This window comes from Macrobrachium rosenbergii, chromosome 44 (assembly GCF_040412425.1).
Source record: "Macrobrachium rosenbergii isolate ZJJX-2024 chromosome 44, ASM4041242v1, whole genome shotgun sequence".
NCBI classification, from domain to species: domain Eukaryota; kingdom Metazoa; phylum Arthropoda; class Malacostraca; order Decapoda; family Palaemonidae; genus Macrobrachium; species Macrobrachium rosenbergii.
The window spans coordinates 41,349,145-41,371,644 of record NC_089784.1 but is presented as its reverse complement, the minus strand read 5'-3'; the positions used below and the strand labels follow the sequence as shown (position 1 = coordinate 41,371,644).

The following is a 22,500-nucleotide window of genomic DNA, read 5'->3' as shown; positions in this document are numbered from 1 at the left end:
TATATATATATATATATATATATATATATATATATATATATATATATATATATATATATATATATATATACTGTACGTATAACTGAATATAAAATATGGAACGTGATGAGTATATAAATAAAGACAAAATCCGAAAATATGGAACGTGATGAGGAAAAAGAACGGAGAAAAAAGAACGGAGGCCTTTCAACGTTAGTCCTTTACTTAGCAGACTGAAGAAATATAAAAATAAGTTTACAAAGAAGGCTCGTATAAATGACAGATGGGGATTACAAAGAAAAAAATATGTACCTGGAATCCAACACAATTAAAGGATTAGCAGACCTACCAAAACAGGGTTAATATTCAAGAGTTTACAAAAGATTAGGCCCAACGCCTCAAAAAGCAAGGACAGGACAATTAAAAAATTATACAAGGAAGGTGACTGACCACCACAAAATGTTATTAGAAAAAATATACAACTCAGTGAATTATAATAATTTTTACAGGGTGAACATTTTTTACAAAAAAAATAAAAAATATGAATACATACAAAAATATATATAAGGTAACTAATTTTTAATTAGGTCAGTGATTTTATCTTTTAGGTCATTTTTTAATTTTACTTATACAGGGGTCCAAATACTACATTCCAGGGCTAAGATTAATATTCCGACTGGAAATAAGCTGTATAATAGCAGATTCTAAGAGATTTCGAGAAGAGAAATCGTTTGATCTGGCAATCACCGAACTCTCAGTCCAATTTATTCTGTGAGAGTTTCACTTAAATGAATGAATATAGCTTTGGATATTTGTCCAGTTTTGACAGACTATTTATGCTGTTTAATCCATACATCTAAATCCTTTCTGGCCTGGCCGATATAAAAAGAGCGGTAGTCCAAACACGGAATTTTATATATTTTGTTGCTGTTTTCCTTAGGGCTATTTTTATTAGCATTTCTTTTAGTGTGTTATTATAGGAAAAAACGAGGTTGATATTTAAAGATTTTAACAATGATTTTATGTTTTCAAAACCACTAAAATAAGGCAAGCTAAGAATGTTCTTAAGGGTTTCTTTCTCCATGTTACTCTTACTATAAAACGTTTTGTGGTCTTTATTACAGTAAATATCTAGTATATGTGAAGGACAACATAAATCTGTCCCTATTTTTCTTATGCATTCGATTTCTTGATCCAAATACTGATGACTGACAATGCGCAATGCTCTTAAAAACATAGAAGGAAAAACGGATATTTTGATAGTAAGGTGTTGACCTGAATAAAAATGAACATGTTAAATTGTTGGTTGGTTTCCTTTAAATACTGAATTTGCATTGAAATGGTTCTCTATGTATTAAAACATCTAAGAAAGGGAGGCAATTATCTTTTTCTAATTCTAAAGTAAACTTAATGGATGGTACCTGGTTATTCAAATTAGAGAGTAAATCATTTACATTAAAATCGGCACGCAAAACAGCTAAAGTATCGTCGACATAATATCTATACCACTTTAAAGGAGTATTAATGATATTAGGTAAATATCGTTTTTCAAAGAATTCCACATACAAGTTTGAGAGGAGTGACGTTAAAGGGCTGCCCATTGCCATAAGTCGAATAGTATTGTAATTTTAGATAAAGCTGGCTATATATCACGTATGTAAGCCCTACTGGATGATGATACGACTTACAAAAAAACTAAAAAAAAAAAAAAATCTCCCTTGATCAAGTCAGTTGTTATAAAATGATTAAAAACAAGCATTGAAACACAGAATAGAAGGCACACCTATATTTCAAGAAGAAAGACAGTCGAGTGACAACAACGGAGGACATCTAGGGGTTCCAGGAACACTCACGACAGGTGTAGAGGCGTGGCAGAGGACTGGGAGTTTAACTGCCGAACAATTACTTTAATAAATAATGATTCCAGAAATATTAGAAGTTGGTCATTCGAGGCTCTACCCAATATTTCAAAATCATCACATTTTATTTCATGTTTACATTCAAGTACATGGTCTTGTATGCTAGAGAATTCAGGGTTCGATAGTTTAACCCCCGTTCTGTAGCTACCACCACAATGAGAATCTATTCTCACCTTCAGCAACCTCCGCGTGCAACCGACATATGTCCCAAGGTCACATCTGGGGCAAATGAATTTGTATATTACACCGAAGGTCATTAGTGGGCTTAGCTTTTCTTTGTATTTAAATAGATTACCAATCATTAAAGGGTTCTTAGTATTAGCTTTAAATTAATAGCTGGAATATGGCGATTGGTGATTTTGTATAATTCTTCATAAACAGGCTTTTTTATGTATTAGTGGAAGACTGGTAAAAAATGGTAGTTTTGGAACAGTAGGCATGAAAACTTTGTCTAAAAATTTGTTAACTTCCTAAAATGGGACTTGTGGCCCAGAAACGTCGGCAACTTTAATAAAGTCATAATATCAACATGCCTGTCCCTCCCCTTCTTCGGATCTTGACATAGTTTTAGCAACTACCCGCTTCCTGTGATTATATATATATATATATATATATATATATATATATATATATATATATATATATATATATATATATATATATGTGTGTATGTATAACCGAATCACGCAAATATGGAACGTGATGAATGTATAAATAAAGATGAAATCCACGAAGGAAGGGGAAACACTGGGGTGCTAATGAAGTTTTATATATACAGTATATATATATATATATATATATATATATATATATATATATATATATATATATATATATATATATATATATACATATATATATATATATATATATTTTTTTCATCATACAACTTTTACCTTTTTCAGGGGGTCGCGCAGATGCGTACAGCCTTCTTTCCGGTTTTCAGGAAGTCCAGAGGCATTGAGAAGCAAATACGACTAACGATGTTACTATTTGCGGTTATTAATACTTTGAGACTGTAAATATTATCTTCACTATGGAGAGTTGACCATTACAAGAATATGTCTATACATGACACGTCAAAAAGTATATAGATTTTCCTTAGGGTGTTTGAAAAACTGTGAGTCCATCTAACGAATGAAATACAACTGCCTTCAGAACTGGTTATAGTTACGAGCTCTCAGACATAGGTAACAAGCTTCTGTTATTTTTTTTTTTATAAGTAATATAATCCCATCAAATAACTGAAAGACAAAGGTACGCAGCATTGCTGTTACGCAGAAAATCATCTTCACGTACTGTTAGTTAGGTAACCAGCTCCTGTCCTTGGATCCCTGTCTATTTCTTGTCAAGTTAAACCTTGGCTCCCTGTTCTACCTTCCACTTCCAACGAAAACGAACGTGAGGTCTACCCCCCCCTCCGCCTCCCATAAGGGGTTACCTATCCCCTGCAAGAGATACTCTCTTAAACATACTGTCTGTTTGCTTTTGTATAAATGTTTTCATAAAGTGGCTTGATGATACTTGTAGCATTTTTAATTAAGACCAGAGTGAAATGCGTTTTCTGGCGGGCAAAATGTAGACAGTTGCGTCATTTGGTATGAATGACATTGATTTATTACGTTAGCTAAGAAAGGAGGATGTGTTATGGAAGAAGATGAATGGTGAAAATTAAAAATAAATAGGTGTTGTGCATCGATTTTACTGTACTTGTTATCAGGAAACACTCAAACTCCTGGACCCATTTAGTTCATCTGGTTTATTGTCACCGAGAAATTAAGGCAATAAACAATTATGATAAGTTCATGTTCAGAGTTTCAGCTCTGAAAATTCCTGTTACGGAATAATCAACATTCCATCATGAGCAACGGGTACCAAGCTTGTATTCTTTTTGTGAACATCTCTTCAGAAGGTAAATAAAGATCAAGTGCTTAGATTTGTTGTATTTCAGAAATTCCCAGCCATGGACTGTATTTTCCATTTAACAACTCTCTGGAGGCTGTATTTGAAAACATCTGCGTACGAACATTAAGAACCAGTCTACCTATAACCATCGTGTTTAATAAAAAAAAATAAAAAAAAAAGGAGCCTCCTGATTAACACGATCAAAGGGTTCACTGAAAGCTACTCCAATTATGCGAGCCTCTTGACCAGAATCAAGGACTCTCTTTAAATCAGAAGAACTTGTTAGAAGGGCATTACGAGTATCGAACCCTTTGCGAAAGCCGAATTGCGTTCTAGGGGGAAAATTCTGCCTTTTATGAAGAGTAAGAGAGGCACCTATTCTGCTAACGTTCAAACGTTTGATGAGCAGAATTTATCGTAGCAGAACCTTCTCATGTAGGGCTTCAGCTAACTGATGGTTTAGGAGAATGAGATACAGTGTATATGCTCCATTTGACAGAGACGGGGTACACATTAGCACACAAGAAAAAAAAAGTTATTAGTTGCGTATGTCACCCCTTGCGTCTTACTTTTATTTTCTCCAGCAGCTACTCCAGTACGTTTATATGTTTAGTCCACTTCCATTTTTCTTTGATTATTACAATCCCTTTGTTGCGAGGAATGAAGACACCCAAAATCTTAAGTAAGAAGTTTTCATATCATTACGGGTGTGACGGGAAAAGCAGTTGTTAGGAGAATTTAAGTTGCTTATATAATTTGTGAAATTTGCTAATATTTTTTATGTATTTGCCATAAACCTTTATTTGTTTTGTGATGAAGGGACTTTTATCATATTTTTGAACATACACTGTGATTACAATGCAATTTTTCATGTAGTGACTTGCACCATTAAGAATAAAACATTTTTTCTGCATTTTTTCACGACGGAAAATAATTACTTTAGTTTTTACAATATTACTTTCAGTAATTTCTGTAAACTAATTACTTATAATCCCATTTTCTGTGATTCTATTGACTGTAGCCTTATATATCATTTACCAGTAATCTAATTTAGGATCCCATGGCTGCTTTTGTATTAATTCATTTATATGATCACAGTTTCTGTTAAATTCTATAAATTCTGGCTACTATATAGAAAACGACACACTGCAACTTACAGTTATAGCCTATAGTTATGCACATTTGAAGCATTTTAACATTTCTGCAATTAGTCTCGTCACGCCTTTAGTATACTTAATAAACGGCCAACGAGGTAAACACACGCACATGCCCTCACACCTACACAGACACACACACACACACATATTGTCCCAAGTGTCGGCGTTTTTTTACATCAACTGTAAGGGTTTGAAAAGAGATTATGGAGAGAGAGACAAACAAGCAAAGAAGGATGTCTGTGTGTGTCGTTGCATTTTATAGCTGTATACAAAGTCTAAGAAAGAAAAAGAAGAGAGAGAGAGAGAGAGAGAGAGAGAGAGAGAGAGAGAGAGAGAGCATTCTCCACAGAAGCTCTACAAAAAACGAAACTGCTGAGAGTGCGTGTTTATGTGTCGTTACATTTTTTTCACATCAGCCCTACGAAAATATAGTGAAGACAGACATACAGACTGGCAAAGTGTGTGTGTGTGTGTGTGAGAGAGAGAGAGAGAGAGAGAGAGAGAGAGAGAGAGAGAGAGAGAGAGAGAGAGAGAGAGATGGGTGGGGTGTCGACAGTAGTTTGTATCTTGGCTTTTGTCTTTTTTGCTTTATGGTATGTGCGTGCCTGTGTGTGTGTGTGAGAGAGAGAGAGAGAGAGAGAGAGAGAGAGAGAGAGACAGAGAATAAGTGTGTCATAGCATTTTTCATATCAGCCTTACGAACAAAAATAAAGGAGAGAGAAAGAAAGAGAAACTGTGGGCATCCATGGTTGCATTTTCATAAAATCTCCACGAGATGGAAGGAGACAGAGAGGCAGTATGCATGTGTGTGCCGTTGTATTTTTCACACCAGCTCTATGAGAAGAAAAGGGCTTGGGAGAGGAGAGAGAGAGAGAGAGATAAAGAGCATATGTGAGTATCGTTGCATATCACACATGAGAGAGAGAGAGAGAGAGAGAGAGAGAGAGAGAGAGAGAGAGAGAGAGAGAGAGAATTGTGCTTGTGTGTCTGTGTATATCTTTGCATTTTTGACTCCACCTCTACGAAGAGAAGGTGTGTCGTTATTTTCTTTTAACAAGAAGCTCTCTATAAAGGAGAGAGAGTGGGGTGTGTGGGGTTGGGGGGGTGGGGAAGCTTACAACTGTGTAATCTCCTTAATGCGTGCCAGGCCCTTTTGACTTAAAAGACTTTTACGTAGGCTCAAAATCGGGGGGTCGTTGACACAGGGCAACCGGTCATTAAAAGTGGTATCGCCTAATATTTACCCGATGAGCAGGTTCGTAAACGTCCAGGTAATGACCATGCAAATGCTCTCAGCTGCATTCTAAAGAAAACTCCGAAAACGTTATGAAATTGGTGTTATATATAAGATTATAGTTTTGAGTTCGTGTGTGTGTGTGTGTGTGTTTAAACTGGCTTCTTTCTAAGTGTTTCTTTTCAATTATGGATATTATCTGCATCTTCCTTGCAAACGCAAAGGGAGGTTTTGTATGTCGTTCTTTTATATGTAGTGTTCAGGCAAATAAAGTTAGTGATAATATCTGTTAGCCTGGATTTTTGAGTTACAAATTTTTAGATAATGCGTTACTGTGATTTTTTTTTTTTTTCTCTCAGCCTTGCTAACGTAAGTTGTTATTTCTAAATCTGGATCCGGCTGCGGATTTAAATGTCACTACCCTGTTTTCGCAGGATTTAAACACTAATTATTTTAGCTATGATCAGCGGTTTATTTTTCTGGGCCAAGCCCAATTCGAGGTTTGTGCATCCAGTCCTCTGGCGTTGCTCCTAGTGCTCCAAGGACGATAGGTACTACTTTCACCTCAGCTTGCCATAGATTTATCATTTTCTTCACTAGATATTGATACTCTTTTATCTTTTCTCTGCCTTTGTCCTCAATTGTTGAGTCCTGGCTCGGGATAAAATTGGGCATGCCGTCCGTGATGACAACCCCTACAAGGTGGATTATGCAGTCACTTTCAGAATAAGTAATCACTTGGGATCATTGCAATCTTATGCATCGGGGATGGCACATAGTTATAGGAAAGATGTTCGACTGTTAAAATTTAACGCATGGTTCAGAAGGACACAATACAATAAGAATGGAGTTTGTGGTAATATATTTACATGGTATAACATAAGATACGTGATATGGATTACAACTGTTATCAATTTTGAAGTGTATCGTGATACACAACATTTTTCGTTCTGTCATTATGTGTGCAAATAAATAGATTATTGGGATTGCCAACTCTCGAACACCCTACACATAGTTGACCATGTGAAAACACTGGCTCCTTCAGGACTGACCTTGTGCCTTGTTAATTGCTCACTGCAAAGCTGAGCTTTAAGGGGAATTGAAGGCGCTTGAACTCAAAAGATGTGCCACATGGGGTAAGAGGAATTCGGAGTATGAACACATCCTCCCCAATTGTTTTGCCAGTCAAAATTGTAGCTTCCAAGACTCTTGTCATCATCTTCTTGATGATAAGGTGAGTACTATGCAAAGCTTTGGTGGCTCCAAGTTTCTCAAAAGCATTACTGGTGCACCGATCTTGAGTTTTAAGTGGTGAAGTGGAAGTCCAGAGTGTGTTAAACTATTCAAAAACTCCACAGGATAGTTCACAACTTTTCATCTGGATTGAGAACAATGTTTTACAGATACTGAACCGAAGTAGATAGCTGGATCCATGCATAAAGAGATATATATTTCTTAGTGATGTAAAAAGGAATTTTGCAGATAGATGTCTAGAGTTTTTTTTTTAATAACAGGTGTTCAAAGGAACTGTTTTGTATAATGAAGCGAACAAAGCTGTATCTTAATGATGCTAAAATATACTTTTGCTTTACAATTATATAAGTGGCTTATGATAGCGTGAACTGTGACATTTTAAATATATAACACAGGAAAACCTTAAAGGGGCCTTGAAATTTTGGATAAATATGCGCTGTAATGCTGTAAGGCAATTTATTTCTACTTTTTAATACTCTTGTACGAAGAATATTAAAAACTGGTTAATATCTGTAACTTTCATTATTCCCCCTATAGTGAGAGGATAAGTCATTTTACCGTAACTTCAACTTTCATTTTATTTTTATTTAAATAATTCTATACTAAAAGGATTTCTTCTTCATCAGTAGCATCACTGGCCGCTACTAAATTCAAGTTTACAAGTATAATGAAGCCTAAAATGACCTGACAGTTAGGAATTGACTGGTAATGGGAAGAAAGCAAGATTAAATACAGACGAGACAAGTATCCTTCGCCTTACTCAATATCAGTCCTGGGACTCCCTCAAGCTCTTTCCAGACCCTTGGTTTTCTCTAGCTCCCCCGCCCCACTGCCCCCTTCCACCCCACTCACCTCCACACAGACTTCTCTCCTTCCCTCCATTCCATTACGTAAGCCGAGGCGCGCAAGGTGTCGGTAATTCTTAATCCTCCACTAACGACGTTACCTGCGTGCCACCTGATGCCCCAATATCTTAAGGCCGATTCTCTTTGATCTTCCTGAACCTGCACCCTCTCTAACCTTAATTATTCATTAACAGAGACGAGTTTGTGATGCCAGATTTTGCTCTGGTTCCACAGAGCCCCGTTTAGCATTTATTGATTTAGGAATTCTATGGCTCTTTAACCCTTCATCGAGCAGAAATGCTCTAAGAACTCAAGACTTGCGTGAATCTAGTTGTCTTTGGAGAATGTGTGTGTGTGTGTGTGTATATATATATATATATATATATATATATATATATATATATATATATATATATATATATATATATATATATATATAGTCAGTAAGCTGAGAAGAGGGCTTAAACAAAAGACTTCGACCAAAATCTTTCGCAGATAATACAAAAAATTAAGATACACAAGTAAATCACATATTTATAAGTCAACAACACTTGTACATAAAACCGGTTTACATCCATTTAAAGATTAGTTTTAGAGAAGTATTATTTCCAAATAGGTCATCTAAATTGTGCCTACCTGTGCTGCTGGTAACCAATAGGGCAGAAATGATCAATAACCTGCCACTAACGTACAAATCAGATGAAATGCTATAAATAATATTTTTAGAATATTCATTCAAATATTTTTTACGTAATTTATATCGCTTCCTTACCACTAACGAGTTGTGAGTACACGGAAGAGCTTTATTACCTACTCGGTTCGGTTCTCCCTCCAACTCAGTAACAATATCGGAAGTCGAAGGAGTCAGTATATATTTTATATATATATATATATATATATATATATATATATATATATATATATATATAATATATATACATATATGCATATATATATATAATATATATACATATATATATATGTATATATACATATATACATATATATATGTATGTATATATATATATATATATATATATATATATATATATATATATATATGTGTGTGTGTGTGTGTGTGTGTGTGTGTGTGTGTGTGTGTGTGTGTGTGTGTGTGTGTGTGTGTGATTGTGTGTGTGTGTATATGTGTGTGGGTGCATATATTTATAACTGAATCACGAAAATATGGAACTTGACGAATATATAAATAAAGACAAAATCCACAAACGGAAGAGAAACAATGGAGTACTGCAAGGCCCTTCGACCTTATGTCCCTTACTTAGCACACTGAAGAAATATAAAGATAAGTTTACAAAAGAAAGCTCGTATAAATGACAGATGGGGACTGCAAATAAAAAAATATGTACCTGGAATCCAGCATAATTGAAGAATTAGTAGACCTACCAAAACATGGTTAAATATTTAAGAGGTTTTTCAAAGGATTAGTCCCAACAGCTCAGGAGTAGGGACAGGACAATTAAAAGATTATACAAGGAAGGTGACTGACCACCAAAACATGTTATAAAAGTAAAACTTAATAATTGTCCTTTTGACAAACACTAACAATTTTTGCAAGGTGAAAATTTTTACAAAAAAAGATATATTACACATAAAAATACTTAGAAAATATATATAAGGTACTAATTTGTGATTAAACCAGTGATTTTATCTTTTAGGTCATTCTTGAACATTTTACTAATACAGAGGTCCAAATAATACATGCCAGGGCTAAGGTTAAAATTACAACTGGAAGTAAGCTGTACAACAGTGGATTCTAAAATATTTCGTGCAGAGAAATCTTTCAATCTGGTAATCACTGAACTTTCAGTCCAATCTTGTGAGAGTTTTCACTTAAATGAATGAATATAGCAGTGGATGTTTGCCCAGTTTTGACAGAATACTTATGCTTTTTAATATGTACTTCTAAATCCTTGCTAGACTGGCTGATATAAAAAGAGGGGCAGTCCAAACATGGAATTTTATATATTACATTGTTGTTTTCCTTAGGGCTATTTTTTATTAGCATTCCTTTTAGTGTGTTATTATAGGAAAAAACGAGGTTGATGTTAATAGATTTTAACAATGATTTTATGTTTTCAATGCCACTAAAATAAGGCAGGCTAAGAATGTTCTTAGGGTTTTTTTTTCTCCATGTTACTTTCACTACAAAACTTTTTGTGGGCTTTATTATAAAAAATATCTAGTATATGTGAAGGTAACATAAATCTGTCCCTGTTTTCCTTACGTATTCGATTTCTTGATCCAAATGCTGGGGACTGACTGCGCAATGCTCTTAAAAACACAGAAGAAAAAATGGATAATTTGATATTAAGGTGGTGGCTTGAATAAAATGGACATAAGTTGTTGGTTGGTTTCCTATAAATATTGAATTTGCATTGAAATGGTTCTCTATGTATTAAAACATCTATGAAATGAAGGCAATTGTCTTTTTCTAATTCTAAAGCAAACTTAATGGATAGTACCTTGTTATTCAAAATAGAGAAAAAATCATTCATATCAATACCAGCAGTCAAAGCAGCTAAAAAATATCGTCAACATATCTGTACCACTCTAAAGGAGTATAAATGATATTAGGTAAGTATAGTTCTTCAAAGAATTTCATATACAAGTTTGAGAGGAATGGGGATGAAGGAGTTGCCCATTGCCATACCAAATATTTATTGGTAAAATTCACCATTGAATATAAACTTACAATCACAAAGGCACAGCCTAGTGGATGAAATAATATGCCTTACAGGTAGATGTAGTTCATGATGGATTAGTTCATTACTAATATACTCTAAAATAGTATCTATAGGGACTTTAGTAAAAAGAGAACAAACATCAAAACAAACGAATCTATCAGTGGGGACAAAAAGTGATTTTGTTTAATTTATCAACTAAATCTAGAGAATTATATTTGTGAGGAACGGAGATAGTTTCAAGTAACGGTGATAAGAGCTTGGTAATATATTTCGAAAGTTTACATGATATTGAGCCAACAGTATTGATAATAGACCTCATAGGATTATTTTCTTTGTGCTTTTTTTATATTTCGCCAGTCTGCTAAGTAAAGGACAAGAAGGCGAAAGACTTTGTAGTACTCCATTGTTACTGCTTCCTTCGAGGATTTTGTCTTTATTTATATGTATGTATATATATATATATATATATATATATATATATATATATATATATATATATATATATATGTGTGTGTGTGTGTGTGTGTGTGTGTGTATGTATATATAATATATAGATATATATTGTAAATGTGTATATATATATGTATATTGTATATGACTGTATGGACATTATTATATGATTCACAGTTTGTATGTTTTCTGTATAATATTGAATATAATAGCAGATGCTAACTAGCATGACATTTTTAAAATAAGATTTTACTTCCAATACCTGTATAAACATCTATTATATTTTATGCATAAATTTTCTAACTTATGTAATATTTTAGTCACAGATGCTGCAAGTAGTTTAGGACTGCTACCCGTTACCACACTATGGATTAAGGAAGTGGACGCAACGACTGAGAGTTGTCCATTATTGTTTCTACTTTTACTTCTTGTCAGTTTTTGTGCTTCTTATATTTTCTGTACAAAACTTCTAAGCCGCATGCGGAGTTTGTATTAGTGATGGTTAAACGTTCGCAAAAATTAATTTCAAACTACTAAACGTCCAAAGTTCAGGTGTACTTGCATTGTTAGTGGCTTGTATGTTTTTGATCCATTGTACTTTGCAGATGTTCTTAACTAGTTGCCTCACCTCAAAAATTTTTTCACTTAGCAGATGTTCTAAATTAGTTACCTCACCTCAAAAATTTTTTCACTCGTCTTTTCCCTCTCGATATATATATATATATATATATATATATATATATATATATATATATATATATATATATATATATATATATATATATATATATATATATATATATATATATATATATATATATATATATATATATATGTATATATGTGTGTGTGTGCATATGATACATACATATATATGTATACATCTGTATATATCTATATATATATCTATATCGAGAGGGAAAATACATAGAACATCTGCTAAATACAGTGGAACAAAAACATACAAGCCACTAACAATGCAAGAACACCTGAACTTTGGACGTTTAGTAGTTTGAAATTGATTTTTGCGTACGTTTAACCATCACTAATACACATTCCGCATGTGGCTTAAAAGTTTTGTACAGAAAATAAAAGAAGCACAAAAACTGACAAGAAGTAAAAGTAGAAACAATAATGGACAACTCTCAGTCGTTGCGTCCACTTCCTTAATCCATAGTGTGGTAACGGGTAGCAGTCCTAAACTGCTTGCAGCATCTGTGACTAAAATATTACATAAGTTAGAAAATTTATGCATTAAATATAATAGATGTTTACACAAGTATTGGTAGTAAAGTCTTATTTTAAAATGTCATGCTAATTAGCATCTGCTATTATATTCAATACTATACTGAAAGCATACAAACTGTGGATCATAAATTAATGTCCATATATACATATACAATGTGTAAAAGTACAGGAGTAAGTTTTTTGAGATGTTAGAAAAATGAATTAAAATCTAACTTAACATGTAAATTATATTTATTGATATGTAAATTATATTTATTGGATGGTGCGAGGCTTCTTACTTTCAAATGTCTTTATTTGTGTTTTTAGGAAAGTGTGATGGAAATTTACAACATTTTCTCTTATTTTACTAACTTACAGTATATGTTAAATCTGTCTCTAGCTTCTCTATTAATCAACAATGTATATTTTTACTTTGTATTTTTTCTTTGCAAAACGAGCGTGGTTTGGATATATATGAAACGTGCTTTTATATACAATGTGAGCGTTTGTTTCTGTCGAAATCTTCTAATGAAATGCCGAAAGAATATGTGACAAAACAGTTACAAATATGTTGACTTTTTTTTTTTTTCAGGGCGTAAGCGTGGTCGGTCCCTGTGGCCTCACCCAGTACCGAATAGAGGGCATGAGTACCCTGAAGGCTAGGAGCCCGAGGGAAGTGTCCAGACAAGCAATCCACTTTGGAGACAAACTCGGGGAGGGAGATTTTGGAACTGTAAGTATTAATAAGAGTTAATAAAAAGTACAATGTTATTCATGTACAGAACGCCCTTATGGAGAGAAGAGAACAGGTCACTGTTCTGTGTAATACAAATCGAAATGACTTAAGTGTAATTATAATTACCAGTTAATTTTACTTTGTTGATTTATCCGTGCTTTTCAAGAGAATGTTTTCAAGAGGCAAAATACTGGATGAACAAAGGATGAGATTGAAAGTATACATGACAAGTTATTTTAGAAACAGCGATTTATAAAGGGAACAAATTCTCTTGAATGCTGATTTATGACTTAAAGGTGCACAGACGTTTGTTCTTTTTAGTCCAAGTGTAAAATACTAGTGGCATAAAATTGTATAGTCATTTAAGCCCAAAATCATTACATTTCTGCATGGATTTGAGCATTCTATGTCTTCAGAAACTTTTCCTTGTTCCATATCCGTGGGAGATCTGTTTAATGACGAGTGACAGTTGCCATCTTCAGGCATGTCCTGAGCTGAAGTCTTATAGTAGCCATAAATTTTTTTTTTCCTTTTTTTTTTTGGCATTATGATTCTTTCCTAGTACTTGCCAGGCACTTCGACGAGAGATGATTTTTTCATTTCAAGCTGTTATTAACCATTCATCTTTACTGTGAGCAAGGTACTTCCTAAGTTTTCTTTTCTAAGTGCATTTCTCTTCCACCTTTGCGTCTTGATAACTGGAACCTTGCCACATTCACTCTTGGAAGTAGCACTTATTGATGGCCATCAGTTTTCTTTGTTTTTTGTCCATGTTTCATTTTTTCCATTTGGCAATTCTGCTATTCTTTTGCTATATTTTATTATTGGCACATGTCATGTATTCACTACCTGCACAATGCTTTCACTCTTGAGCTTGGTCTTTTTTATCGTCTTAATTTTAAAAAGTATGTCCTTCTGATTTTTACTTTCATTTCCTGTTATTGATATCGACAGCCTTCATGATATCCAAGTGTTTATAGCCAGTCTTTCCTATACCCTTGGTGATTCTCTCATTTTGGAACTGGATTCCTTTACTCTGGATGGTCTTTCCTTTTACTATAGCTATAAATGCTCATTTGTCAATGCCAAACGACATTTTCATATGATCTGCACAGTCTGTAAATTGGAATTCAAACTTTTAGGATGGTCGACCCGAAGGCTCCCTCTAGTTTAGGCAGAATGAAATAAAGACAAAATGATTATTTTAAGGGCTGAATAAATTTTACACCCTGTTAAATTTACAGTTGGAATCTGTCATCACACTGAGATGCATTTTATCTATAATTCTTAAGGTTATATTTCCCGTTGGCTTTCCTTGTGTCTGTGCACAAAAATACAGTTTGTAAATAATAAGGAGAATTTACTTTGTAATCTTTCACTGCTTCACCCCATTCTCACCGAATATCCCAGGTTCATTTAGGTGATGTGGCAGGAATTGGAGAATTGGTTGACGCCACAGGGACGCTCACCAGTATGAACGGTGTGGGTGGCAGACAGGCAGTTCTTGCCACCGTCAGCCAGGATGCTTCACCGGAGGTAAAAAGAGATACTTAATTTTTTGTCAGGTTGTTAACAGGTGTGAGCTAAAAAGTTCATAGTAATTGACAAAAAAATGAGATGATTAAATTATATGTAAGATAAATAGGGAAATTTTCCCCGTTTTTTTAAGTGTAATGACGAAGAGAATGGACACTTGGATGCCGTTTTCCGGCCTAGCCTTGAAGGTGATAAAGAAGAAAATTGTTAAAAGTTGTACTTAACCACCAAGGAAACGATGCATTACTGCTGATACTGATAGCGGATAAAATAGAAATGGTAGTTGTTTTTAGTGGCAACAAAAGTAGTCATGGTCATAATGATAATGAAACTAATAATTGTTTTTTATTTTTTGGTAAGGTGCGCGAAGACTGCTGGCGCGAAGCTCAACTTCTGGCTACCCTTTCCGACCCTAATCTGGCGGGACTTATCGGCGTCGTCAGCCGGGATGAGCCCCTCACTATCCTTCTGGAGTACTTGCCCCTGGGAGATCTCAACCAATTCCTCAGGAGGCACGTTCCAGACACAACCACACCGAGGCTGAATCATATGAGACCTATCAGGTAAATTAGTAAGGATACAGGGGGCTGGGATCTTTTCTTTAGCAGCTTTTTTCTTGTTTAGGCATTTTGGTTGTCGTGTTTACTCCTTTTAGGAATATTATTTATATAATTTTGCATGCGTTTTGGCCTTTTTTTTTATTATATTTCTTAGACAACAGGCGGATCGTCTTTGGATTTTTTAGTAGATTTAGACTATTTTTCGGTTGTTTAGATTTTCTTATGTTAGCTTTTCGCTCTGATTAGAATATATTATAACATCAGAAAGGATTGTCTTGATTTCTTAAATTATCCCTCCGGTAAAGGTTCAGTTTAACCAGTGAATTAGATTTTAAAGAATTTGTTTTCAACAGCACACGCCTCTTATCCATTTCTTCTCCTGCAATCTATTCACATCTAAAAAGGAAATTGGCAGATTCATTATAGTAATTTATTATTATTATTATATATATATATATATATATATATATATATATATATATATATATATATATATATATATATATATGTATATATATATATATATATATATATATATATATATATATATTATATTACACAGTCGAGAGGAAATTTACCTTTTTTCTACAAAGTTGAAAAGTCCCATCTATTGGCAGTTTGATAGTGACCGCATCAAAAAAGGCTACTGGTAACGTACATTCATACATACACACACTCATTATCTCTCTCTCTCTCTCAGGTCTTCAGCGAAACAAGTGTTACCCAAAATAATTTATTTGATAAAAATCTAACATAACAGAATTGCAAGAAACAAGAGATGAAATAAAATGTAATATTAATGTTCACCAATTGATCAAACATGTTAAAGTCCACCATATTCAACTAATTGTTCTCTTTAGAATCTTTCCCCACAATAGGTCAAAATAAGCCAAAGACCAGTACATTCCCAATGAGTGCAGCTTTAACCTCTTTCTCAGCGAAACATCTGAATAAGTCAAATAAAACCCTTATCAAACAAATGCATAAAAATAAAGATATGGGAATTCCTCCCATGTTACTTATAAAGTACACACCATGTAATAAATGCTTGACACAATCTACAGTTTGGGAAATCTAAAATGCTTCCTACCTCCAAACAGCAATGTTCACAACGCCTAATCTACAGGTTTCGAACCACAGAGTCTTCACTGATGACCTCTAATAACATTCGATGTTGGTCTTTGAATGACCGTTTGTGATAACTAATCCCTTCACACCCTAGGACTTAGCCCAAAAGAAACACATGTACTAACTAATTAACTGGAATCTGGACATTTCTGGCAAATGCACTTACAAAGTCTTGTCATGAGACTGGGATATTCTCACGGCTCGAGAATACCTGACGTATTTAACACATATACAGTTCTATTAATTAGGAAATGCACCAGGCAACAGCTAATCATCCTCTCAAGGCTCTTCCCAATCCTTTAGCCACGTTTTTAAATCGAGCATCTACTGTGTATTGTAATTCATGAAATACTTGTGACGTATGAGCTTTTCAGATGTTCGTCCACCCAAAGAAGTGCTGCCCCCAGCATTAGGGAGATAGCAATCATTAATTGCCAGATTCGTGCACTACATGGACAGCCACACCCCTGGCAGGCTGATCTTCAGGTGAGGGTTTACTCACACAATGTTTTCGTACACGAGAAATACCCCACTTCACGAAGAGTATGACGACAAATGCCCCGATCACCGATAAAGTAGTGATGAGGAGGTAATGATTCGGCACGGGAAAAGGTTCGTCTTCTGGCACTGGAGGAAGTGGTGGAATTGTGGCGATCACTCCCCTTAAAGGCAGCACCGGATCAACTTGATGTTCCCCATGAAGATGCCGCATGAAGATACGAGTAGTAGAGTTGAAGGCACTCTTGCCCAGGACTCGAAACTTTGGTGTGACCAGTCTACATGCTGCATTGAAGAGGTGGGATTCCCCAAGGAGAAACATATCCGATGGATAGACATCTTGCATTGCTTGCAGTACACAGCATTGTACTCATGTTGGAATGTTCGAAAGTCACAGTCAGAAGGAGTCTGGTTATGCACTATCATCTCACATCCTAACCAGTCAATGTTTATGAGCTTAAAGATACTGCTGTCATAAATATATCTGTCATGAACTAAAACACACCCTGACTTATAGTTAACAGCCAAGGATTGGAACTGTTTGCCCAAAAGGTGCATAGTCTCCTCACTATCCCATACTCTTACTGAACCCTAACGTATCCCCTTTAAGTACAACTATGTCCACAAACTGAGCCAGAACATCTTCCACACCCTCAATATATTCTTTAAAATCAGCATTGGCTAAATGATCCCTAAAAACCTGCCTCCTAGCCTGTAAACCTGCTTCTGAAAATTCACAAATACCCCCAACAATGAAACTGAATTATCTTCATCAACCCAGTCAACAAAATTGACCGCATAAGTACTCGTCTGATAGTTCCTAACTGAATCATTACAGTTTAGCAACTCCACCCAAGTATCCCCTGAACTCGATACATTGCTTATAGAAACCATACACACTACCCCCTTCAGCTTTTTGCTACCCTCATCCACACATTCCCGTCGGGGTTTATGCACACCTTTCACTCGAACTTTCGCCATACAAACAATACCAAAGCCAAGAACCACATCATCTGATACAATCCCCTTTAACACTTCCTAACCACCAATACATGTTCAGAATACACCTGCAAATTCTCATGTACACCCGATCCATTGTCATCATCCGCTCTACTTATATCCATTCCCTTGTGAGGTACAAAAACACCAGGTACTCCAACAGTTATACCACATACCCCTTTATAAACCAAGATTTTGCATCACCGACACGCTGGATAACCCATTAACAATCCATTCCCCAAAGCAGCCCCTCTTATAACCAAAATGGATCTGTAAAAGTTCTACCCCCAACAGATAAACACACATTTATGTAGCCCAAAACTGGTAACCTATTTGCCTGCACATCACATATCTCTTTAGCAGGCCTCAAAGAACGATTGGGAAACATTGATTAGAACAACTCATGATTCATCAAATTAATAGAGGTGCCTGTATCTATAAAGATATTCACATCAACCCCATACACAGACCCTTTTACCACTGGCTTCGGCTCTAAGGGGTCACCTAGAGGTCCTATATCACAAGAAACAACCCCTTTTATCTCTTCCCTTTCTGCTGCTCGGTCCTCCAAAAATTTTGCCGGCCCCTAGAGGCTCCCGAAAAACCCCCTCGAGGAGTTCTCCTACCTGCCAGAACAGTGCTCTGAGGCGTGCTTCTAGACTCATTCTGTTTAAGAAACAGGAAAAACTGCCAATCGTGATGTGAAGACTTGCAAGTGCCACAATATTTTACTTCTTAGTATGGCCCTGCCTATTACAATTATAACAATGCCCTTGAGACCCTGAACTCGCAGAAGACTTATCATCCACTGTCTTGGCACACAACCTCATAATTGTGGTATCAGAATTACTCTGTATAAGATGCTTTGGAATAGCCCCGGAAGACTTCGTCATCCTGTCCAAAAAATAGCTATCTACTGTAGTGCATTTCGATGTGTGCTTACAAATTTGAAAGAACAGTAAATTTTCACCCGACCCCCTTTCTATCTCCTTGTCAAAACCATTTGTGATAGCATCAGGAACATCATTCAGGAGCCACACATACTGCAATAGTTTCTCAAGAGTCTATTTACCCAACCAGAATTTCTCAACTTCTTCGAAAAATCCCTTGCAGCATCAAAACATCTGGCACTAAATGTGACCAGTGAATCATGGCCTTTACGGACCTTGAAAAGAGTTCTGAGATCTCGAACTGCATTGCCGGCTCCAGCTGTTCCATATGACGCTCTCAAAAAACCTTTAAGATCGTCCCAGGTCCTACACTTTAAAAAGTGATGACTCCTGCAATGCTGTCCGATATCCCCTTTAATTACACTAAGGAAGCCTTTTGCTTCATTGAAAGCTTCTACCCCACCCATTATTTTCTTGGCGACTAAAAAATTCGACACACCCTCTATAAAAATTTTGAGAGGAACTGGGAGAACGCCATCAACCAGCCCAGGAAAATGCCGAACTCCAGCGTTCATCAATGTAAATTTGTGCAACATTGTCACCTTATCCTTATCTTTATTAGCCTCTACAATCTTATCTGAACAGATAACCCTCCAAGATCGAAGTACTCGACCTGATCTCAACTCCATATAACTCTTCAAAAGTAGAAAGAGAAAGGAGAAAAATAAAAAAAAGTTAAAAATTCAGTAAACACCCAACACTAATGCAAATGTGAACTATTAAGCAAATTCTAAATTCCAGATGTGAGCAATGAAGTAACCCTAACTGCAAATGCGAACAATTAAGAAAAAAAAATTCTAAAAGTCTTATGCGAACAATGATCAGAAATTTTCCCGAACACTTGAAATACTTCAGTCCACCCGCATAAATTCCTAACTAACAAATTACCCTCTAATTCAAGACCTGTAAAAGGCAACTTATAACCCTTCCTAACTAATTCCCCTCTGAGAAACACTTTTGCATCTGCCAAAACCTCATCCTCATCCAGTTTAGATTCTACTAAACTAATATCCCAGTCAATGCAATCTCCAGATATATAACATAATGAGAACCATCCGAATCAGAAAAACTTCTGCTAAGGGTGTCTGCTACAATATTATGTCTATCCCCTTTCTACCTAAGCTTGGCATCAAAATCCCTGATTGCCAAATGCCACCTAGCTCTTTTAGGGGAAAGATCTGGCTTACTGAAAAGATCCAACAATGGCTTATGGTCTGTAAGAACCTCTACATGATTGCCCATCCATAACATCTTAAAATGAACCAAACTAGACACTACAGGAAAGGTCTCTTTGTCCACTACTGGCCATAGCCATTCACTACCACCCTGTGTCTTAAACTTCCTACTGTAAAATGCAGGCATATGGAGTCTTCCGTTGAGCTTCTGCATAAGGCAAAGCCCTATGCCATCGTGACTGGCATCTGTCACCAAAGTGAAAGGTTGCTCAAACTCAAGAAACTTCAACAATGGGGGATTAACTAAAGTATCCTTAATATTCTGAAAGGTTGACTGTTAAAGGTTTGCATAACTCCATGGTCAGACGTCCTCCTCAGTTAAAAAAAAAAAAAGATCAAATCACACCCCTTTAAAAACCCATTAAAAAAAAAGAGAAAAAAATGATCAGAAACACCAGTACATCACAGGAATTAACCCACAAGATTCCCATTAACCTGTCTTTTAATTTTAGAAATATGTGTCAACTGAGACACTCCCATATATTCTGATACGTCTTCTCAATGATCCAAATGCAGACGGCCAGACCTGCAATGAGCAATATCCAGAACCGTAGGTACTAAATTCCTAGGAACAACTATTTGCATTGTATCCTTGCTAAGCAGTACTTGCAAGTACCCTTGCATCAGATCAATTGAAGAATAAATATTTTTGCCCCCAATCTCAACAAATAAATCTGGCAAACACGCCACAGGGTAACGATCAGGAATGGTTTTTCTTGTTCAACTTCCTGAAGTCCACACAACCCTGGACTGAGCCATCCTTCTTAGGCACTGCTAACAACGGAAAATTAAAAGATGAGGAACTGGGGCTAACAATGCCTTCCTCCTCCCACTTATTAAACCCTTGCTTGATCTGTTCTCTAATCTTAAAAGGAATCCTATATGAAGGACAAAAATAGGCTTAGTCTTATCCTCTAAATGCCACCAAATATATCTGTTACACAGTCGAGAGGAAATTTCACTGCTTACCTTTTTCTACAAAGTTGATAAGTCCCATCAATTGGTAGCTTGAAAGTGACCACATCCAAAAGGCTACTGGTAATGTACATTTGTAAATACACACGCTCATTCTCTCTCTGTCTTTCAGGTCTACATTGATGAAAATCTAACATAACAGAACTGCAAGAAACAAGAGATGAAATAAAACTGGAGTATTAATGTTCACAATTGATCAAACATGTCCACCATATTCAACTAATTGTTCTCTTTAGAATCTTTTCCCACAATAGGTCAAAATAAGTCAAAGTCCAGTACATTCGCAATGAGTATATCTTTAACCTCTTTCTCAGCAAAACATCTGAAGAAGTCAAATAAAACCCTTATTAAACAAATGCATAAAAATATAGATATGGGAATTCCTCCCATGTTACTTATACAGTACACACAGTGTTATAAATGCTTGACACAAGTGAGATATATGTTAAATGAAAAGAACAATCTGAAGTTTGGGAAATCTAAATTGCTTCCTATCTCCAAACAGCAATGTTCACAATTCTTAATCAACAGGTTTTGAAACACAGAATCTTCACTGAAGACCTCTAATAATATTCGGTGTTGGTCTTCAAATGACCATTTGTGTGATAACTAATCCCTGCAAACCCTGGGACTCCGCCCAGAAGAAACACATACTAAATAATTAACTGGAACCTGGACATTTCCGCCGAATGCACTCACGAAGTCTTGTTGCACGGCCTGGGATGTTCTCACGGCTCGAGAATACCTGATGTATTTAACACATATACAGTTTTATTAATTAGGAAACGAGCCAGACAACAACTAATCATCCTCTCAAGGTTCATATATATTTATATATAAATATTATATGAAATGCTTAAGGATATCAATATATTGTTTTTTTTTTTGGGGTTAAGCAGTTTGCTTAGAGACATTCTGGGCAAAGGTAAATGGAAACAGCGCCTACATATTCAGTGAGTCAGTGCTGATGAAGGCCTAGCGTCAGTATGGCTTCTCACAGAGACAAGGGGCATCGCACCCTGGGCGATGTGCTGGTTATACCGCCGGAAGTCGTCAAGATCTGGCGAGTGCGTTCGTTCGTTTGCTTTCATTCACACTAAGCATGAACTTTTCAATTTGAGTACAGGTTAGACATTTCAGAGTTAGACCCTTTGTGCTCAGATCTGCTTCTTTGGAAGATTTTGTGACTGCCTGTGGGTGAGCTGGAA

General features: G+C 35.6%; 1 protein-coding gene across 1 annotated transcript in view; it reads left to right on the top strand.

The window, feature by feature from the left end:
* LOC136829611 (discoidin domain-containing receptor 2-like) overlaps positions 1-22,500 on the top strand; it is a 527,936-nt gene that overhangs the window by 444,472 nt on the left and 60,964 nt on the right. The window contains exons 9-11 of the mRNA XM_067088458.1: positions 13,268-13,408; positions 14,822-14,947; positions 15,308-15,510. Coding sequence (XP_066944559.1) covers positions 13,268-13,408; positions 14,822-14,947; positions 15,308-15,510 — 470 coding nt within the window. The remainder of the gene's footprint in view (positions 1-13,267; positions 13,409-14,821; positions 14,948-15,307; positions 15,511-22,500) is intronic.